At 46.6% G+C, this 15,313-nt stretch overlaps 1 protein-coding gene across 1 annotated transcript; it reads left to right on the top strand.

Moving 5' to 3' along the window:
- Positions 1-7,128: 7,128 nt before the first annotated feature.
- Positions 7,129-9,307, top strand: LOC123403995 (bidirectional sugar transporter SWEET4-like). The gene is made up of 4 exons (XM_045097895.1): positions 7,129-7,276; positions 8,058-8,442; positions 8,525-8,650; positions 8,804-9,307. The coding sequence occupies exons 1-4, from the start codon at positions 7,167-7,169 to the stop codon at positions 9,116-9,118; spliced, it is 936 nt and encodes a 311-aa protein (XP_044953830.1). The 5' UTR covers positions 7,129-7,166; the 3' UTR covers positions 9,119-9,307.
- Positions 9,308-15,313: the final 6,006 nt, after the last annotated feature.

Below are 15,313 nucleotides of genomic sequence, written 5' to 3'. Positions count from 1 at the left end.
AAAAAAACCTGATGACATAGACGAGGCGACGATGGACGGCGAGGGAGTAAATGGCATGCATGTTGAATGGGCTAAGAAACAATAAAAAAATACTTCCGATTTGACCTGAGCATGCTGTTGAATTGATGTCTGCGTTGTTAATTTTCACATGGTTCTACAGTGATCGAGCCCGTTTGATGAACGGCAAGCTTGCGTTGGAAGCTAACCCTGACATCTGTTGGAACATCACGCGCCGTGACCTGCTGGTCTACTACCCTGTCGATGGTACACTCTGTTGACTTACGCAATACACGGCGTGCTGCTATCGATACGGGGAACAGCTCCCATTATACGGTGAGGCGTGCGGATCCCTAGCGAGTGTGGATGGACGGGATGTAGAGCACCAAGGTGCTCGGCCTCATATGCGAATTTTCATGTATGTGTCGCTATACCTTACTGCATATTTACTGTATCTTTTAAGTTTCCACGGACGACGGACAAGTGGAGAAAGAAGATGATCAGTATGATTGCTGAAGTAATTTTATTATTATTTTATAGGTCGTTTTGTGTCTCGTTGTCCTTTAGTTGAACTATCTACTGCTTTCCTTGGTAATTATTATCAGATAGAGACAGAGATGCCTTTTAGATTGTCATCTCTAGAAAAATAAGTGGAAATATATTTTTATTAAGAAGCCTAGGTATCATTATTCCTCTCATAATCATATCAATAGTGAACTTTAAGATGTGTATTTGTATCATTGAAAAAAATAGCATGCTATAGCGTCGTTAATACCATGCTATAGCGTGTAGAGAATCGGTTTGCTAAATTGATCAGAGTACAATATCTCACTAATAGCATATTTTTACGGACCACAGTATTTTATATAGCGTGCTATTTTTTTCCTTGAATTTTATACCCCCTTTAGTAATCTCATCTATAGATAAAGAGCCTTGCATGCACTGCTTAGAGAAACTCCAATCGTAAGATCCATTTCGTACGCGCGTATTTGTTTGAGTTGTGCAGGCAGAAAACACGGTCCAACGCGCCGACCAAATGGACAAGCGTCCTTTTTTTGTCCGCCCGGGACCCATTCCAGGCCAAATTTTTGGCCGGATTTACGCCAGCGCGGATAGGGGACGAACGCTCGTGTCGCCCACTCTTCTTTTCCCCTGGCCCGCCAGTCGGTGGAACATACATCATTCTCCTATTTTCTCTTCCCCTCCAATGCTCCCACCCGCCCCGCCGTCGACCCTCTCCCGGCAGCCTCTCCTGCCGCCGCCATCCCCGTCGCCTAGCTCTGCTACTTTGTCTCGGTGGGGCGTGGGGCTCCTCACTGGCTGGATTTTCCCAAGACGCCCGCCAGTTGTTCGATGCTTTACTCGCAAGGTACAAATGGACTTCGACAATGAGTTTTTCTTCTACAACCTTATTTCTGATTCCAATGATTCTTCATCAGACGATGAGGAGATCATGGCAGCTGCATTGGTCATCCATGACCACTTTAGTATGGAGCGGTCGCAGTTTAGGAGCTCCATATCGGGGCACACGCCGACGCTGAATCACAACCGGGAGAGTGGTCATTTCCTACTCTGGAAGGGCTATTTAGAGACCCCAAACCCGTTCTTCAAACATCACATGTTTCGACGCCATTTTCGTATGGCTAGGCATGTATTCAACCGTGTATTTGGAAGGGAGTGGTCGAGTACGATAATTATTTTGAGTGCAAGAGGGATTGCCTTGGAAAGATTGGCTTCTCCTCTTATAAAAAATGAAATGTTGCCATTCGGATGCTTGCATACGGAGTTCCCGGTGATCTCATTGATGAGTACGTCCGAATGAGTGAGTCCAGATGCATTGAGTCCATGTATAGCTTTTGCAAAGTTTTCATAGCTGTGTTTGGGCCAGAGTGGTTGAGAGAGCCAACTGCTGCTGATACATCACGGTTGTTCATGATGAATGCTAGCAGGGTATTCTCGGGGATGCTTGGTAGCATAGACTGTATGCACTGGAAGTGAAAAAACTGCCCTTTTGCTTGGCAGGGCGAGTATAAGGGCCATGTCCGAGCTTGCATTGTCATACTTGAGGCTGTGGCTTCCTAAGATCTCTGGATTTGGCACTCTTTCTGTTGAAAATATGCCCTAGAGGCAATAATAAATTAGTTATTATTATATTTCCTTGTTCATAATAATCGTTTATTATCCATGCTAGAATTGTATTGATTGGAAACTCAAATACATCTGTGGATACATAGACAACACACTGTCTCTAGTGAGCCTCTAGTTGACTAGTTCGTTGATCAAAGATGGTCAAGGTTTCCTGGCCATAGGCAAGTGTTGTCACTTGATAAAGTGATCACATCACTAGGAGAATCATGTGATGGACAAGACACAAATTATATACGTAGCATATTGATCGTGTCATTTTATTGTTATTGTTTTCTGCGTGTCAAGTATTTATTCCTATGACCATGAGATCATATAACACACTGGCACCGGAGGAATACCTTGTGCGTATCAAACGTCACAACGTAACTGGATGACTATAAAGGTACTCTACAGGTATCTCTGAAGGTGTCCGTTGAGTTAGTATGGATCAAGACTGGGATTTGTCACTCCGTGTGACGGAGAGGTATCTCGGGGCCCACTCGGTAATACAACATCACACACAAGCCTTGCAAGCAATGCGACTAAGTGTAAGTCACGGGATCTTGTATTACGGAACGAGTAAAGAGACTTGCCGGTAACGAGATTGAAATAGGTATGCGGATACCGGCGATCGAATCTCGGGCAAGTAACATACCGAAGGACAAAGAGAATGACATATGGGATTATATGAATCCTTGACACTGAGGTTCAACCGATAAGATCTTCGGAGAATATGTAGGATCCAATATGGGCATCCAGGTCCCGCTATTGGATATTGACCGAGGAGTGCCTCGGGGCATGTCTAGATAGTTCTCGAACCCGCAGGGTCTGCACACTTAAGGTTCGGCGATGTTTCAGTATAGTTGAGTTATATGTGTGGTTACCGAATGTTGTTCAGAGTCCCGGATGAGATCACGGACGTAACGAGGGTTTCCGGAATGGTCCGGAAGTGAAGATTGATATATAGGATGGTTTCATTTGGTTACCAGAAGGTTTTCGGGCATTACTGGGAATGTACCGGGAGTGACGAATGGGTTCCGGAAGTTCACCGGAAGGAAGACAACCCATCCGAGGGAAGCCCAATGGCCCTAGGGGTGGCGCACCAGCCCTTAGTGGGCTGGTGGGACAGCCCAAGAGGGCCTTGGCGCCAAGGAAAGAAAACCAAAGAAAAAAAGGAGGTGGGAAGGAAGAGAAGGACTCCACTTTCCAATGCTAATTGGAGTGGGATTGGAGTAGGATTCCTCCTCTCCCTTGGCCGGTGCACCCTTGAGGGCTTGGCCCTCAAGGCAAGCCTACTCCCCCTCCCTCCTATATATAGTGGTGATTTAGGGCTGATTTGAGACAACTTTTGCCACGTGCAACTCAGATCTAGACACCATAGTTTTACCTCTAGCTCGTATTTCTGCGGAGCTCGGGCAAAGCCCTGCAGGAATAGATCCACACCACCACCGGAGCGTCGTCATGCTGCCGGAGAACTTATCTACTTCTCCGTCTTGCTTGCTGGATCAAGAAGGCCGAGATCATCGTCGAGCTGTACGTGTGCTGAACGCGGAGGTGTCGTCCGTTCGGCACTAGATCGGAATGGATCGTGGGACGGATCGCGGGACGATTCGTTGGAAGGTTCGTGGGGCGGATCGAGGGACGTGAGGACGTTCCACTACATCAACCGCGTTTCTTAACGCTTCCTGTTGTGCGATCTATAAGGGTACGTAGATCCAAATCTCCTCTCGTAGATGGACATCACCATGATAGGTCTTCGTGTGCATAGAAATTTTTTGTTTCCCGTGCAACGTTCCCCAACACTTTCTTCGGCACGGCCGGATCTAACAACAATATTAATGTGCTCCAGCGTTCTCCGTGTTTACTAGGATGGCAGAAGGCAATTGCGCGGAGGTCAATGTTGAGATCAATGGTCACCAATACACCAATGGATACTAGCTAGCTAACGGTATCTATCCGCATTGGTCTCCTATTGTGAAAACAATCTTCAACCCCTTAGGAGAGAAGAGAAAGAGATTTTCTCAAGAGCAAGATAGTGGTCGGAAAGATGTAGAGCGTGCTTTTGGCGTTCTTCGATCTCGATGGGGCATCGGTCGGTATCCCGCATAAACTTGGAGCACCAAAAATTATGAAAGGTGATGACAGTTTGCGTGATCATGCACAACATGTCCGTAGAGGATGAGCGCCTGGAACATCTATATGATCAAGGGTTTCAGTTTCATAATGATAATGTTGTGTCTGAGCATGTTGAAGGGGCAACGATTGCACAATTCGTCAAGTTTCTTCATAAGATGTGTGATTGAAAACTCACATAAAACTGCAAAATGATTTTGTTATACATATGTGAATTCATGTAAGCAACCAATAGATGTATGGGCAACCTTTTCTTTTAGATGTATTTGAGATAATTTAATGTATATTTACCTTGTAAACTATAAGATATTTATTTGGATTAAACTTTTAAATATACTTGAAATAATTGAATGTTTAGCTATATTTTTATTTGAACATATATCTAACAAAAAAAATTAAAAACGAACGTAAGCCCGCGCACGGATGAAAATAATTCGGCACGGATCCAAACAAAAAAGGGACGAACATATCGATCCTAAAGGACAAAACACTGACAAATTGAAACCCACGGTTGATGTTGTTCTTATCTATCCAAAGGCTTGGAACAGAGAAAATGAAAAGGTGATCCTGTTCGAACTACACGAAGCATTTCGGTTCTGGTTACAAGCGACAGAGTCTGTAGTCTGTGTGTGCGCCAGTTCCGGCCAGAACGGCAGGATACAGCGCTTGGCAGGTAGCGATCTGCCATACTGCCACGGGTGAAAAAGGGAAAGTAGAGAAGTGCTCTGGTCGTATGTCTAAAAGGTAACGGCATGCATGGGCGGTCCATAGCAGTAACTAGTAAATTTACTCATGTGTGAACGATTTGTCGGCGGAAATCTGTGTGAGCATCTCCATTGAGAGGTTAAGTCCCTCAAGATACCGCCCCTGATTAGTCTATTTAATTTCAGTTTGTTAATTTATTCTTAAACATCATTCAAGCGTCATGTAATAGTTCTAGCCTACTCAGCACAGTAGAGCTAATTACACTGAACCAGAACTTGACTATATCCTATTAAAATTTACCATATTTTTTAGATCTACCACACAATATCATAACTCAAAACCTTAATATCTATCCTCTCTAGCAACAATTTTAACCAGTCAGACCCACATGTCAGGCCCAAAACATGACATGCAAGCAATCCTCCACAATCTCACATAGCCTCGACTTATCTACCGCCTCCGTTTGGAGGCCAAAACCAACCCCAACCTTTAGGCCTAAACCCTTTTATGATGCACGCACCTCACCTTGAAAGCAGTTGAGTTGCTCTACTTTTGCCTCTAATAGACTCGCAATAACCCCTACCGTGCTAACGTGTGCACCCTCGGCATGATGCCCTCACGAAGCTTCCATGTCTACCATGGCATGTGAATCAGGGACCATCTCCCATACATCGTCAAGATGATGTCTTAGCTATCGCCCATAAGCCATAACACATGTCACTAGCCTCTAGAATCTTGTCAAGATTGGCATTGCAGCATCTAGCACTTCATCTAAGAGCCCACCAACACACTCGAAGTTAGGGTCCGACCACGCGATTACCTCAAGATGAACTCGACCAAGGGCAAGGAGTTGCTCCATATTGTCATACCAAAGTTGTCAGAATCGCGATTCTGAATCGGATCGGAGCTCTGTTACTAGGATCGCAAATCGTAGAATCTTAACTATCAGGATCGTAGAAACTTAGATTCTATGAGCAAAATCGTAGAATCGGAGGGGCTATTTTGGATCGTAAAATCTTAAGATTCTAAGACTTGAGTCACGATTCTGACAACTTCGGTCATACGCAACAAGGTGAATCAAGATCTCTCGCGGCTTCGAGTACACCGTCACTCATGGACTTCTCGGCAACACACACATATCCCCATTCATAATAGAGTGGGGCAAGATTTCTCGCCTTTGGGTACACCATCCCTCCTAGACTTCTCGACACAACAAAAGTCGACGACGCTCCACAAAGAGTTGCAGTTATATGAAGATGGTGCCTAGCGGGATGGTCGCCATAATTCCGCAATTGCACATATGTAAGGAAGAACAAGGGATATCGGCTGGTTGTAACACCAATGTCACGCTTGTAAGACTACAACACCTTCCTTGTTTGTCACATAGTCTTGACAGGTGGGCCAAGATGGTCAAAGTTGTTGTCAAAGATAGCAAACAAGCTACTTTGTGTTGTGTTGATAAGAAGAGGAGAGTAATTTTCTACCATGATTTTTTTTTGCCGGGTTACCATGCATGATATACATGGTGCATTGATCCAGCGTTCGATGCGTTGAAGATTCGTGCATCCGGATTTTGTTGATTTACAACGGTACATTATAAAGACATTAGGATACACTCTGAAACAAAAGAAGCATATGGCAAACTAGCTAGAGAACAATTGAAAAGAGTGCATTTTTGTTTTGTTGGTACACCACGAGACATAATGGCACACTTCAAAAAATAAGACTCTGCAATAAAACATCCTCTGGTGAAATGAAAAAAGATGTATTCCAAGTCTCCAAAGTAATGGACAGTGGATGCATACATGATAGATAACATTTGCATGGTAAAAAATATATTTCATATAACTAGATTCAAAATTTCAAGTTTGTAGAAATGTTAAAGTTTGAAAATTGTTGTAAAATACACCAAAGTTGTTATTGTGTAACTAATTAAAATAGTTGGTAACTAAAGGTATACTATAAATCTAGGGTAATTAACCTAAAGACAGACAAGAGTGAAAGAGTAAAACTAGTGGGCAACGTTCAAAAGAAAAAGAAAAAGGGTTGGATGGTGTCATGCGTGGTGATCCTGGCCCGTCATCCTTCTATTTAGACCAGCCGCCACCCTGCCACTACGAGACCACTAGCGCAGACCACATCTTGCAGTAGACAGCGTAGCGAGCGAGAGCCGAGAGGGAGCGGCGGTGGCGGCCGGAGACAAGATGGTGGCGCCGGCGCCTGCGCCTGCTTCGTCTCTGGAGGTGGATGGGACGCAGCTGCTGCTGGGGTACCTGGGCGTCGGCACCGCGTTGCTGCTGATCGGATCCCCCATGTAAGTGTCCTCTCCTCACTTCTCTCATCTGCGCACGCACCCTTCGCCGCCGCAGAGCATGCTGCACGAATCCCGATCCCGCTCCGGCACACGGCCGAGAGCATGTACACGCCGCTCCTCCATGCGCTGCGCGCGAGCGCACCCTGCCGGCGACCGCCGACCTCACCGCCGCGTGTACCCTGTAGAACGGACACCATCCGCCCACTCGGGCGCGCACCCCCACGCCGGCGCCCGAGCGTAGCTCACTGGCTGGCTACGAGGGATGTGATGCATTCTGCCCGCCGCTGCTCCACGCGCCGGCCGCGGGTACCCCATCTCGCTGTGGTGCATTCTGCGCGTGCACTCGCCGGCGCACGTACACCACCGCGCACCTCTGGAGAGCTCCTGAGCGCCGGCCTGTGACCTACCTCGCTGGCGGGCCGCGTCTTCGCTGTGACGCACCCTGCCGGCGACTGGCGACTTAACCGCGCGTACCCGGTAGACGGTGCCACACGCGAGCGCACCCCACGCCGGCGCCGGAACACCGGTCCGCAGGTATACCACACACCATTTGGGGGCATCTTGCGACCAATGCTCGACATGCATAGGTACACGCTGGTTCATCAACACGCGCACTGACAAGACATGCTCTGCTCTTGGCGCTCTGTCCAATTTTGATTTACTTGGTCCTAGCACTTTGTCCGAAAAGGAGAGCCTTTTCTGTTGTTACTTCTCTGCATATACAGCTACGGGTCAGTGCGAATGTGTATGTGCCTGAACTATGATAACTTTGTGAATGCAGCCCAACATTCTGGAGGATCGTGAAAACTAAGCAGGTTGGGGAAGAGGAACCCTACTCCTACATGTCTGTGTTGTTCAATGCGGCAGCGTGCGTGATCTACGGCTTACCTGTGTTCGCCGACAAGACCAACAAGCCGGTAATGCTCGCGAACGGCGTAGGCGTAATCTTGGAGTTCGTGTACGTGATCCTCTTCATCATGTACGTCGCCGCCGAGCGCCGCAGAAACCCTATGATCATCCTCATCGGCGTCGTGGTCGCAATCATGGCATTGCTCGGACTGCTACTTGGCACGGTCTTCTTCGGGCACGTGTGGACACGCACGTACATGGGTTGGATCGCTATGCTCTCCGGCGTCGCGATGTATCTCGCGCCCATCTTCAAAACGGTAACTGAAAAACCAATCGTATATCTCATAATGTGGTGACTTAGAGAATTGTGCACTAACCTGTGTTTGTATGAGTTTGCAGGTCGGTGCTTGGAAGAACTCCGATCGTGCGAGGCTCTCAGTTATCCAATCTATGGCAGCTCTGGCCAATGGCACAATGTGGACTGCGTATGCCCTTGTAGGCCGTCACATCATATGGTTCACCCTGGTAATGATTTGGGCCACCGCTACATAGTGCAATGCATCCTTATACTGTCTTGCTCTTCTCTTGTTGTGAACGCATACATTCCCAGTGATTACTCAGAACTCAAAGCCCATCACAGTGCATCGTAAGGAATTGTGCTCGCTTGTTTATACACAGGTGCCTAGCGTTGTGGGAATCGGCTCTGCGGGCTTCCGGGTGATCGTGTGGCTAATCCTATACTGCAGAGAAGCTCAGGAAGGAGAGGGAGCCAGGGCGCAGCGCAGAGGAGGCAGCAACCTGCAGATGTCACTGCGCCAACCGCAGGGGCAAAGGCAGGGGCAGGGAGGAGGAGATGCCGGTGGTGAGGGGCGACACCAGCTGCCCCCAGGCCCCGTCGTCAGGCCAGGCTTGTCTTCCAGCTGCCCTCTATCCTCGTCGTCCAGCAGCAAGGAGAAGACCGCGAGGGCCAGCACCAGCAGCACCTGGCCCTAGGCGTCGGAATCCGTGGGGAAGAAAGATGAAGCAGGCGACGGCGTTGCAGTGGAGGGGGTGAAGCAGTTTAACCCGGTGCTCATGAAGCTATGCTTTTAATTCAGGAGTTATGAACTGAATGGTTGTAATAACATTTGATTTCCGAACTTATTTCGTTGATAACCCCTATCCAACGACGCTTCAGTGGAACTATTCTCTTCAATTGAATGATTTGTTTTTCTTCGGTGGTTGGCGAATAGCTCCCGTGCCACACATTTAAAGTGAATTAGAAAAAAAAACGACGCCGTTCATGATATATCACAACATCTACTCCCTCCGTCTCGGTGTATAGGTCATCTTAGGTTGTGCATCGTGATCAAGATGGAGAGGAAAACAAGAAAATTAATGTTATTTTGCTAATTAATACAATTGCATACAATGAACTAACCACTGCATGTCATGCTAGTTAGTCTCAAGTCATTAAAAACATACACGCCTCACGTCTCTTATTGGTTGATTCCTTTATTCATGACAAAAAACAAAAAACAAAATGAAAGTTAACGCGTTGTGTCTAAGTGTTTTGGGATTATTTAGTTTCGTAAAATGACTTATCACTAGTGGGGACAGGGGCCTAACCTTTAGACCCGGCCCTGTTACAAGCCGGGACTAACGTGCTCCATGTGGGCGTCTCGTAGCGCCCCACGGGCAGGACCTTTAGTCCCGGTTCGTTACACGGGCCGGGACTAAAGATTTCCAGATTTTGCTGGTTTTTGGGGTTTTTTTAAATGAAATTAATTTTGGGTTTTAGGGGTTTTAGGGTTTAGGTGTTCGGGAGATTAACGTGATGCCTCGTTTGGTGTTCGAAAATTAGTTTTCATATAATTTAAATAGTATATATGTAAGATTAACTTATCTTACAAGCGAGCATATAGATGCAATTATATGCAGATCTGAATTATCGGAACTAGAGCCCGTCTATTCGATTACATGGACGAACATCAGTAATGGCCCCTATTTACACTAAATCGTCCTTTGTCATCTATAGCTTCCGTCCTCAGAAATCCCGCAAGCTCCTCTGCAACAGCAATCGCGTTGCTCTGGTAGGACCTTCGTCCTCATGGCCGTGTGCTATATAAGAAGAGGAGATGAATATGAATATCAATCATGATAAGAAAGAATGACGGGTAAAAATAGAGGTGTGAATGTTCATTGCTTACGTCGAATCTGTGATCCTTGAGCTCCGAGGTAAACGTGCGAATGGTCTCGCAAACATAGTATCCGCATAGATGCGTTCCCCGTGGCTGCTGGTCGCACTTTACGAGAATAGAATATATATAATTAAAATAATAATCTAGCATCATAAATGTATTGAAAATTAATAGAAGTATATCATACTACTACTTACCTGAGCCGCTCTAAAGGTCAGCTTCTCAGGAAATTTACCGGGAGTCACGCACTTGAACCGCTTCCAAACCCTGCCCGACAAGGATAATGATTTGCTAAGTTTTTCATTAATTGATATATCAGAAAATCATCAAAAGAGACCGATAGAGCGCAAGAATGATTAAAATTACCCTTGAAGCATGTCCTGCAGGCTTTGGAACTGTTCCAAGAGTCTCGATAATGGGTCGAAGGCATCAATTCTTCCCTTATCAATTTGAATGTCCAACAGAATCTAATGAAAGCTGCACATGTATATATATATATATATGTGTGTGTGTGTGTGTGTGTGTGTGAATAACTTATCAATTACACTTATAAGTGAATGGACACAACAGAGTAAAGACCCTCACTTGAAGTTGTATGGAAACAATATGTGGTCACAAATTTTTTGATCTGTTAGAAACCTTAGAAGGTTTTCCTCCGTCTCCTTGGGATAATTAGTTAGCATCGCTATATGTATTTTATCTTGGTCAATAAACCCAATATTTAGGATGCTCTTACTTTTACAATCCAGAATCTTCATTCTGCATAATAGAGTACAAGTTATATATAGACAATGAATTGAAATAACTAAACAAGTTATATGTAGACAACGAATTGAAAAACTTAGAGACAATAGCAACTCATAAGCGATTTGTCGAGGGCGTCGCCATTGTACATCTGGAAGAGTTCATCAAAGTCGATATGATTTGTTCGGGACGGCCGTAGTACTCCTGTGGGACACTCAGCACGATCATCGTTCTCCCATTCTTTGATTCACTTAAGTACCATGTATGCAAGTAACGCATATTTGTTGGGAGATCATCTTTGCTGACCAAAGGCTCACCCATGACAAACTTTGGCTTAGGGGCTACCACAGCCTTGGGTATCTTGTCGTCTTGGAAAGACAACAATTCTTCAACCGAGATACCACATGCAGCCGCCAACTCCTTTGCTCTTTCTAAAGCTAGCCCCTGCATCGGAGGGGGAACATTCTCGGTTAACACCTTGAGGGGTGGGATCGACAGTTTGGCCTATTGTCCAAGCTGAGGAACGTCTGATTTTTTGTTGCTTGTAGTTGAACTGCTCTTTTTCACTTCCTTCTGCAATGTGCGTGTATAGTCATCAGGCTTACGGTGTAAGTCATAAGGTCTGATAGGAAGATTAGCATGACGTACCTTTGGGAGGGGCGACCGTTTGCGCTTTGGGGTGCTCTATGGCTTAGGAATCATCGGCGGAGCGTTCTTGGTGGCACGCTCCCGCTTAGTATCCGGAGCGGGCGGCGGCGGAGACGGACGACCCAAGTCCGGCGGCGGTGATCGAGATCTGCTCTTTTTCACTTCCTTCTGCAATGTGTGTGTATAGTCATCAGGCTTATGGTGTAAGTCATACTGTGATGGAAGGGTCGTGAAGTATTTTGCAAATGCTATTTGCTTCTAGGTGTATTCCGGGCGGGGCTCGGGTTCCTTCTTTTTCATCTGCGCATCATGATGTTCCTTTGCTATCCTGGCGTTTTCCTCGGGGGTACGATCATAAGGTCCGATAGGAAGATTAGCATGACGTACCTTTGGGAGGGGCGACCGTTTGCGCTTTGGGGTGCTCTGTGGCTTAGGAATCGTCGGCGGAGCGTTCTTGGTGGCACGCTCCCGCTTTGTATCCGTGGCAGGCTCAGGCTTTGTATCCGGAGCGGGCGACGGCGTTGCGTTCTTGGTGGCACGCTCCTGCTTTGTATCCGTGGCAGGCTCAGGCTTTGTATCCGGAGCGGGCGGCGGCGGAGCGTTCTTGGTGGCACGCTCCCGCTTTGTATCCGTGGCAGGCTCAGGCTTTGTATCCGGAGCGGGCGGCGGCGGAGCGTTCTTGGTGGCACGCTCCCGCTTTGTATCCGTGGCATGCTCAGGGATTGTATCCGGAGCGGGCGGCGGCGGAGTGTTCTTGGTGGAACGCTCCCGCTTTGTATCCGTGGCAGGCTCAGGGTTTGTATCCGGAGCGGGCAGCGGCGGAGTGTTCTTGGTGGCACGCTCCCGCTTTGTATCCGTGGCAGGCTCAGGGTTTGTATCCGGAGCGGGCAGCGGCGGAGCGTTCTTGGTGGCGCTCCCGCTTTGTATCCGTGGCAGGCTCAGGGTTTGTATCCGGAGCGGGCAGCGGCGGAGCGTTCTTGGTGGCACGCTCCCGCTTTGTATCTGTGGTAGGCTAAGGGTTTGTATCCCGAGCGGGCAGCGGCGGAGACGGACGACCCAAGTCCGGCGGCGGTGATCGAGATGGACTCGTGTTGTGCTGGCCGACGTCATGTGGAGGGCTTGGAGGTAATGGAGGTGTAGGTGACCTGCGATGACTCGGAGGCGGTGTTGTCCTTGGGGCCGAGCCTGGAAGCTTGATGTAGTTCTTGTCCCATAGGATGACTCCACCCAGTACTTCTCTGAGTGTCCTCTCATCTTCGGGTCCAGCTATGTCGAGCTCCATATCATTAAACCCCGTCATGATTTCATCCACCCCGACTTTAGCAAAGCCAGCTGGAATCTCACGGCCATGCCAGCGTGCATTAGGGCCAGAAGGTAAAGCTTGTCCGACGGCCACCTTCATGGATATGTTCTTGAAATTCTGATGAAGTTCACATGATGTTGAATCCTTGATTCCATCCACGGGGGTAGCCGGGACCGCCCTCTATCATTCTTCGTTCATCGTCGGGTGGGGCCTCATATTCAGCCACGCCGCTTTTCCGCTTAGATGGGGCGCCGGTAATATCAAGTGTAGGATGTTCCTGGCGTGGTACTCCTCTAAGCTCATCAATCTGCTTATGTTTCTCGTTAATCCTGGCAAGCAACTGGTTGAACTTGTCATTCTCCTCATCCTGCTGCCGCTTCTTTGCTCTCTCTCGGCTTCTGTAAGTGTCTTGGTCTCTGGCAAACCCAAGCCACACTAGTAGAAAACAGGGCATTGAGCCAACATCATTTGACCCGGATTGGATATAAACCGGTTCTAAAGGATCTGTCCGCTGGGCCCCCTCCCTGCAGCAAATGGCCGCAAGGCCTTTAGGACCGGTTTGTAACACAAACCGGTCCTAAAGATTTTTGGACCGTTTGCTGCAGGGAGGGGCCCCAGTGGACAGACCCTTTAGAACCGGTTTGTATCACAAACCGGTTCTAAAGGTTTTCTCATTTTTGCAGCAACTGCAGGGCCCCGCTGTCAGACCCTTTAGCACCGGTTTTTGACACAAACCGGTCCTAAAGCCCTCCTCTCCTTCCTCCCTGAGCACCCTATATTCCACCCCATTTTTTCTAGATCTAGCTCAACTCCATTTTTGCTCTCTCCTTCCTCTTGGGAGCTCTAATCCATCCCCATTTTTCTCCACCATTTGTCAAGATTGTTGGCACCCATCGGTCCTACGGTTAGCATCAACATTCCCTCTTCCGGCATTGCAAGTTTTGCTCGTTTTCTTGCTCATTTCATTTTTGTTGTGCTAGCTAGGTGTTTGATGAAATGCCTAAGCTAGAGAGAGTTCATCATTTTTTATGTATACATATGCAATTTGAGCTCAAATTTAATTATGATTTGTGGTTTTTTTTAGTGTCGCGCGCCTTGTCCCCTTCCTCACCGCCGTCGATCGCCCCGTCACCGACACAACCTTGGTGAGCCTATTGTTTTTATTTACCAAAACAAATTTTGATTTGTATGATTTACATATTTACTTGTATATAATTTTCTTATCGTGTAAGATTTTTTTTATATGTATAGCGCCATGGTTTTGATATCCGTCCCCGTTGGCCCTCGTCCAGTCTATGATTCGGATGTGGTATATTATATTTTATAACTACATATTTTCATTTTCTAATTATATGACAATTAATTACGCCGACCAACTTGACATAGATATTTTTATCTAGGAGGTAGTGGAACCGGAAATGCCAATCGACCCTATTGGTGAGAAGTTACACTTAGTTGAACAAGAAAATGTTGGCCTGAAAGAAAGATTGAAAAAAACTGAAGAAAGGTTGGAAAAAACTGAAAGAGAGAAGATGACCTTGGAAAAGGTTCTTGCCGGTGTCGTCGATGGTCACAAGAGCGAGATGGACGCAATGCGTGTGAAGATTAGAAAGATTAGAAAATATGCAATTAGTAAAGAGGCTTGGTATCATTATGCCGTCGGGTCAATTGTTACCTTTGTTGCGATTTTGATCGCATTTGTTGTTGTTTTTAAATGCATTAATTAGAGAGAGTTTTTATGGTTGGTTTCAGTGTGTGTTTTTATGAGAACTATATATGTATGGTCACTACGCTACTTTGGTTTTAACGTGTGATGAACTTTTTGTATTAATTAATTAATTTAGTCATGATGATTTAGCATAATGGTTTTTGATAAATTTATATAATGCAGATGAACCGGCAATGGATGTACAGTGATCGACGTCGTCCCGAATTCCTTAATGGCATGCATAGTTTTCTCAATGTGGCTGAGAAAAACAGGCAGAATGGATTTATTTTTTGTCCATGTAAAAAATGCCATAATAAGAGGAATTTCCCTAACTCAAGAACCATACACACCCACCTGTTGCAAGAAGGCTTCATGCCCAGTTATTTTTGTTGGACCAAGCACGGAGAAAGATGGGTTGTAATGGAAGACAATGAAGAAGAAGAGGATAATGATAACTATCCTATGTTCGGTGAACACGGTGATACTGAAATGGGGGAAGACGAGCCTGAACTTGAGGACATTGTTGATGAGTCTGATGATGATCTTCGTCAGGTCATTCGTGAAGAATAGATAAACTGCGGAAGTGAAAACGAGAGGTTGAAGTT

Source organism: Hordeum vulgare, chromosome 6H, assembly GCF_904849725.1.
Source record: "Hordeum vulgare subsp. vulgare chromosome 6H, MorexV3_pseudomolecules_assembly, whole genome shotgun sequence".
NCBI lineage: Eukaryota > Viridiplantae > Streptophyta > Magnoliopsida > Poales > Poaceae > Hordeum > Hordeum vulgare.
Note: the sequence above shows the minus strand (reverse complement) of the source record. Positions and strands in the feature narration are given on the sequence as shown.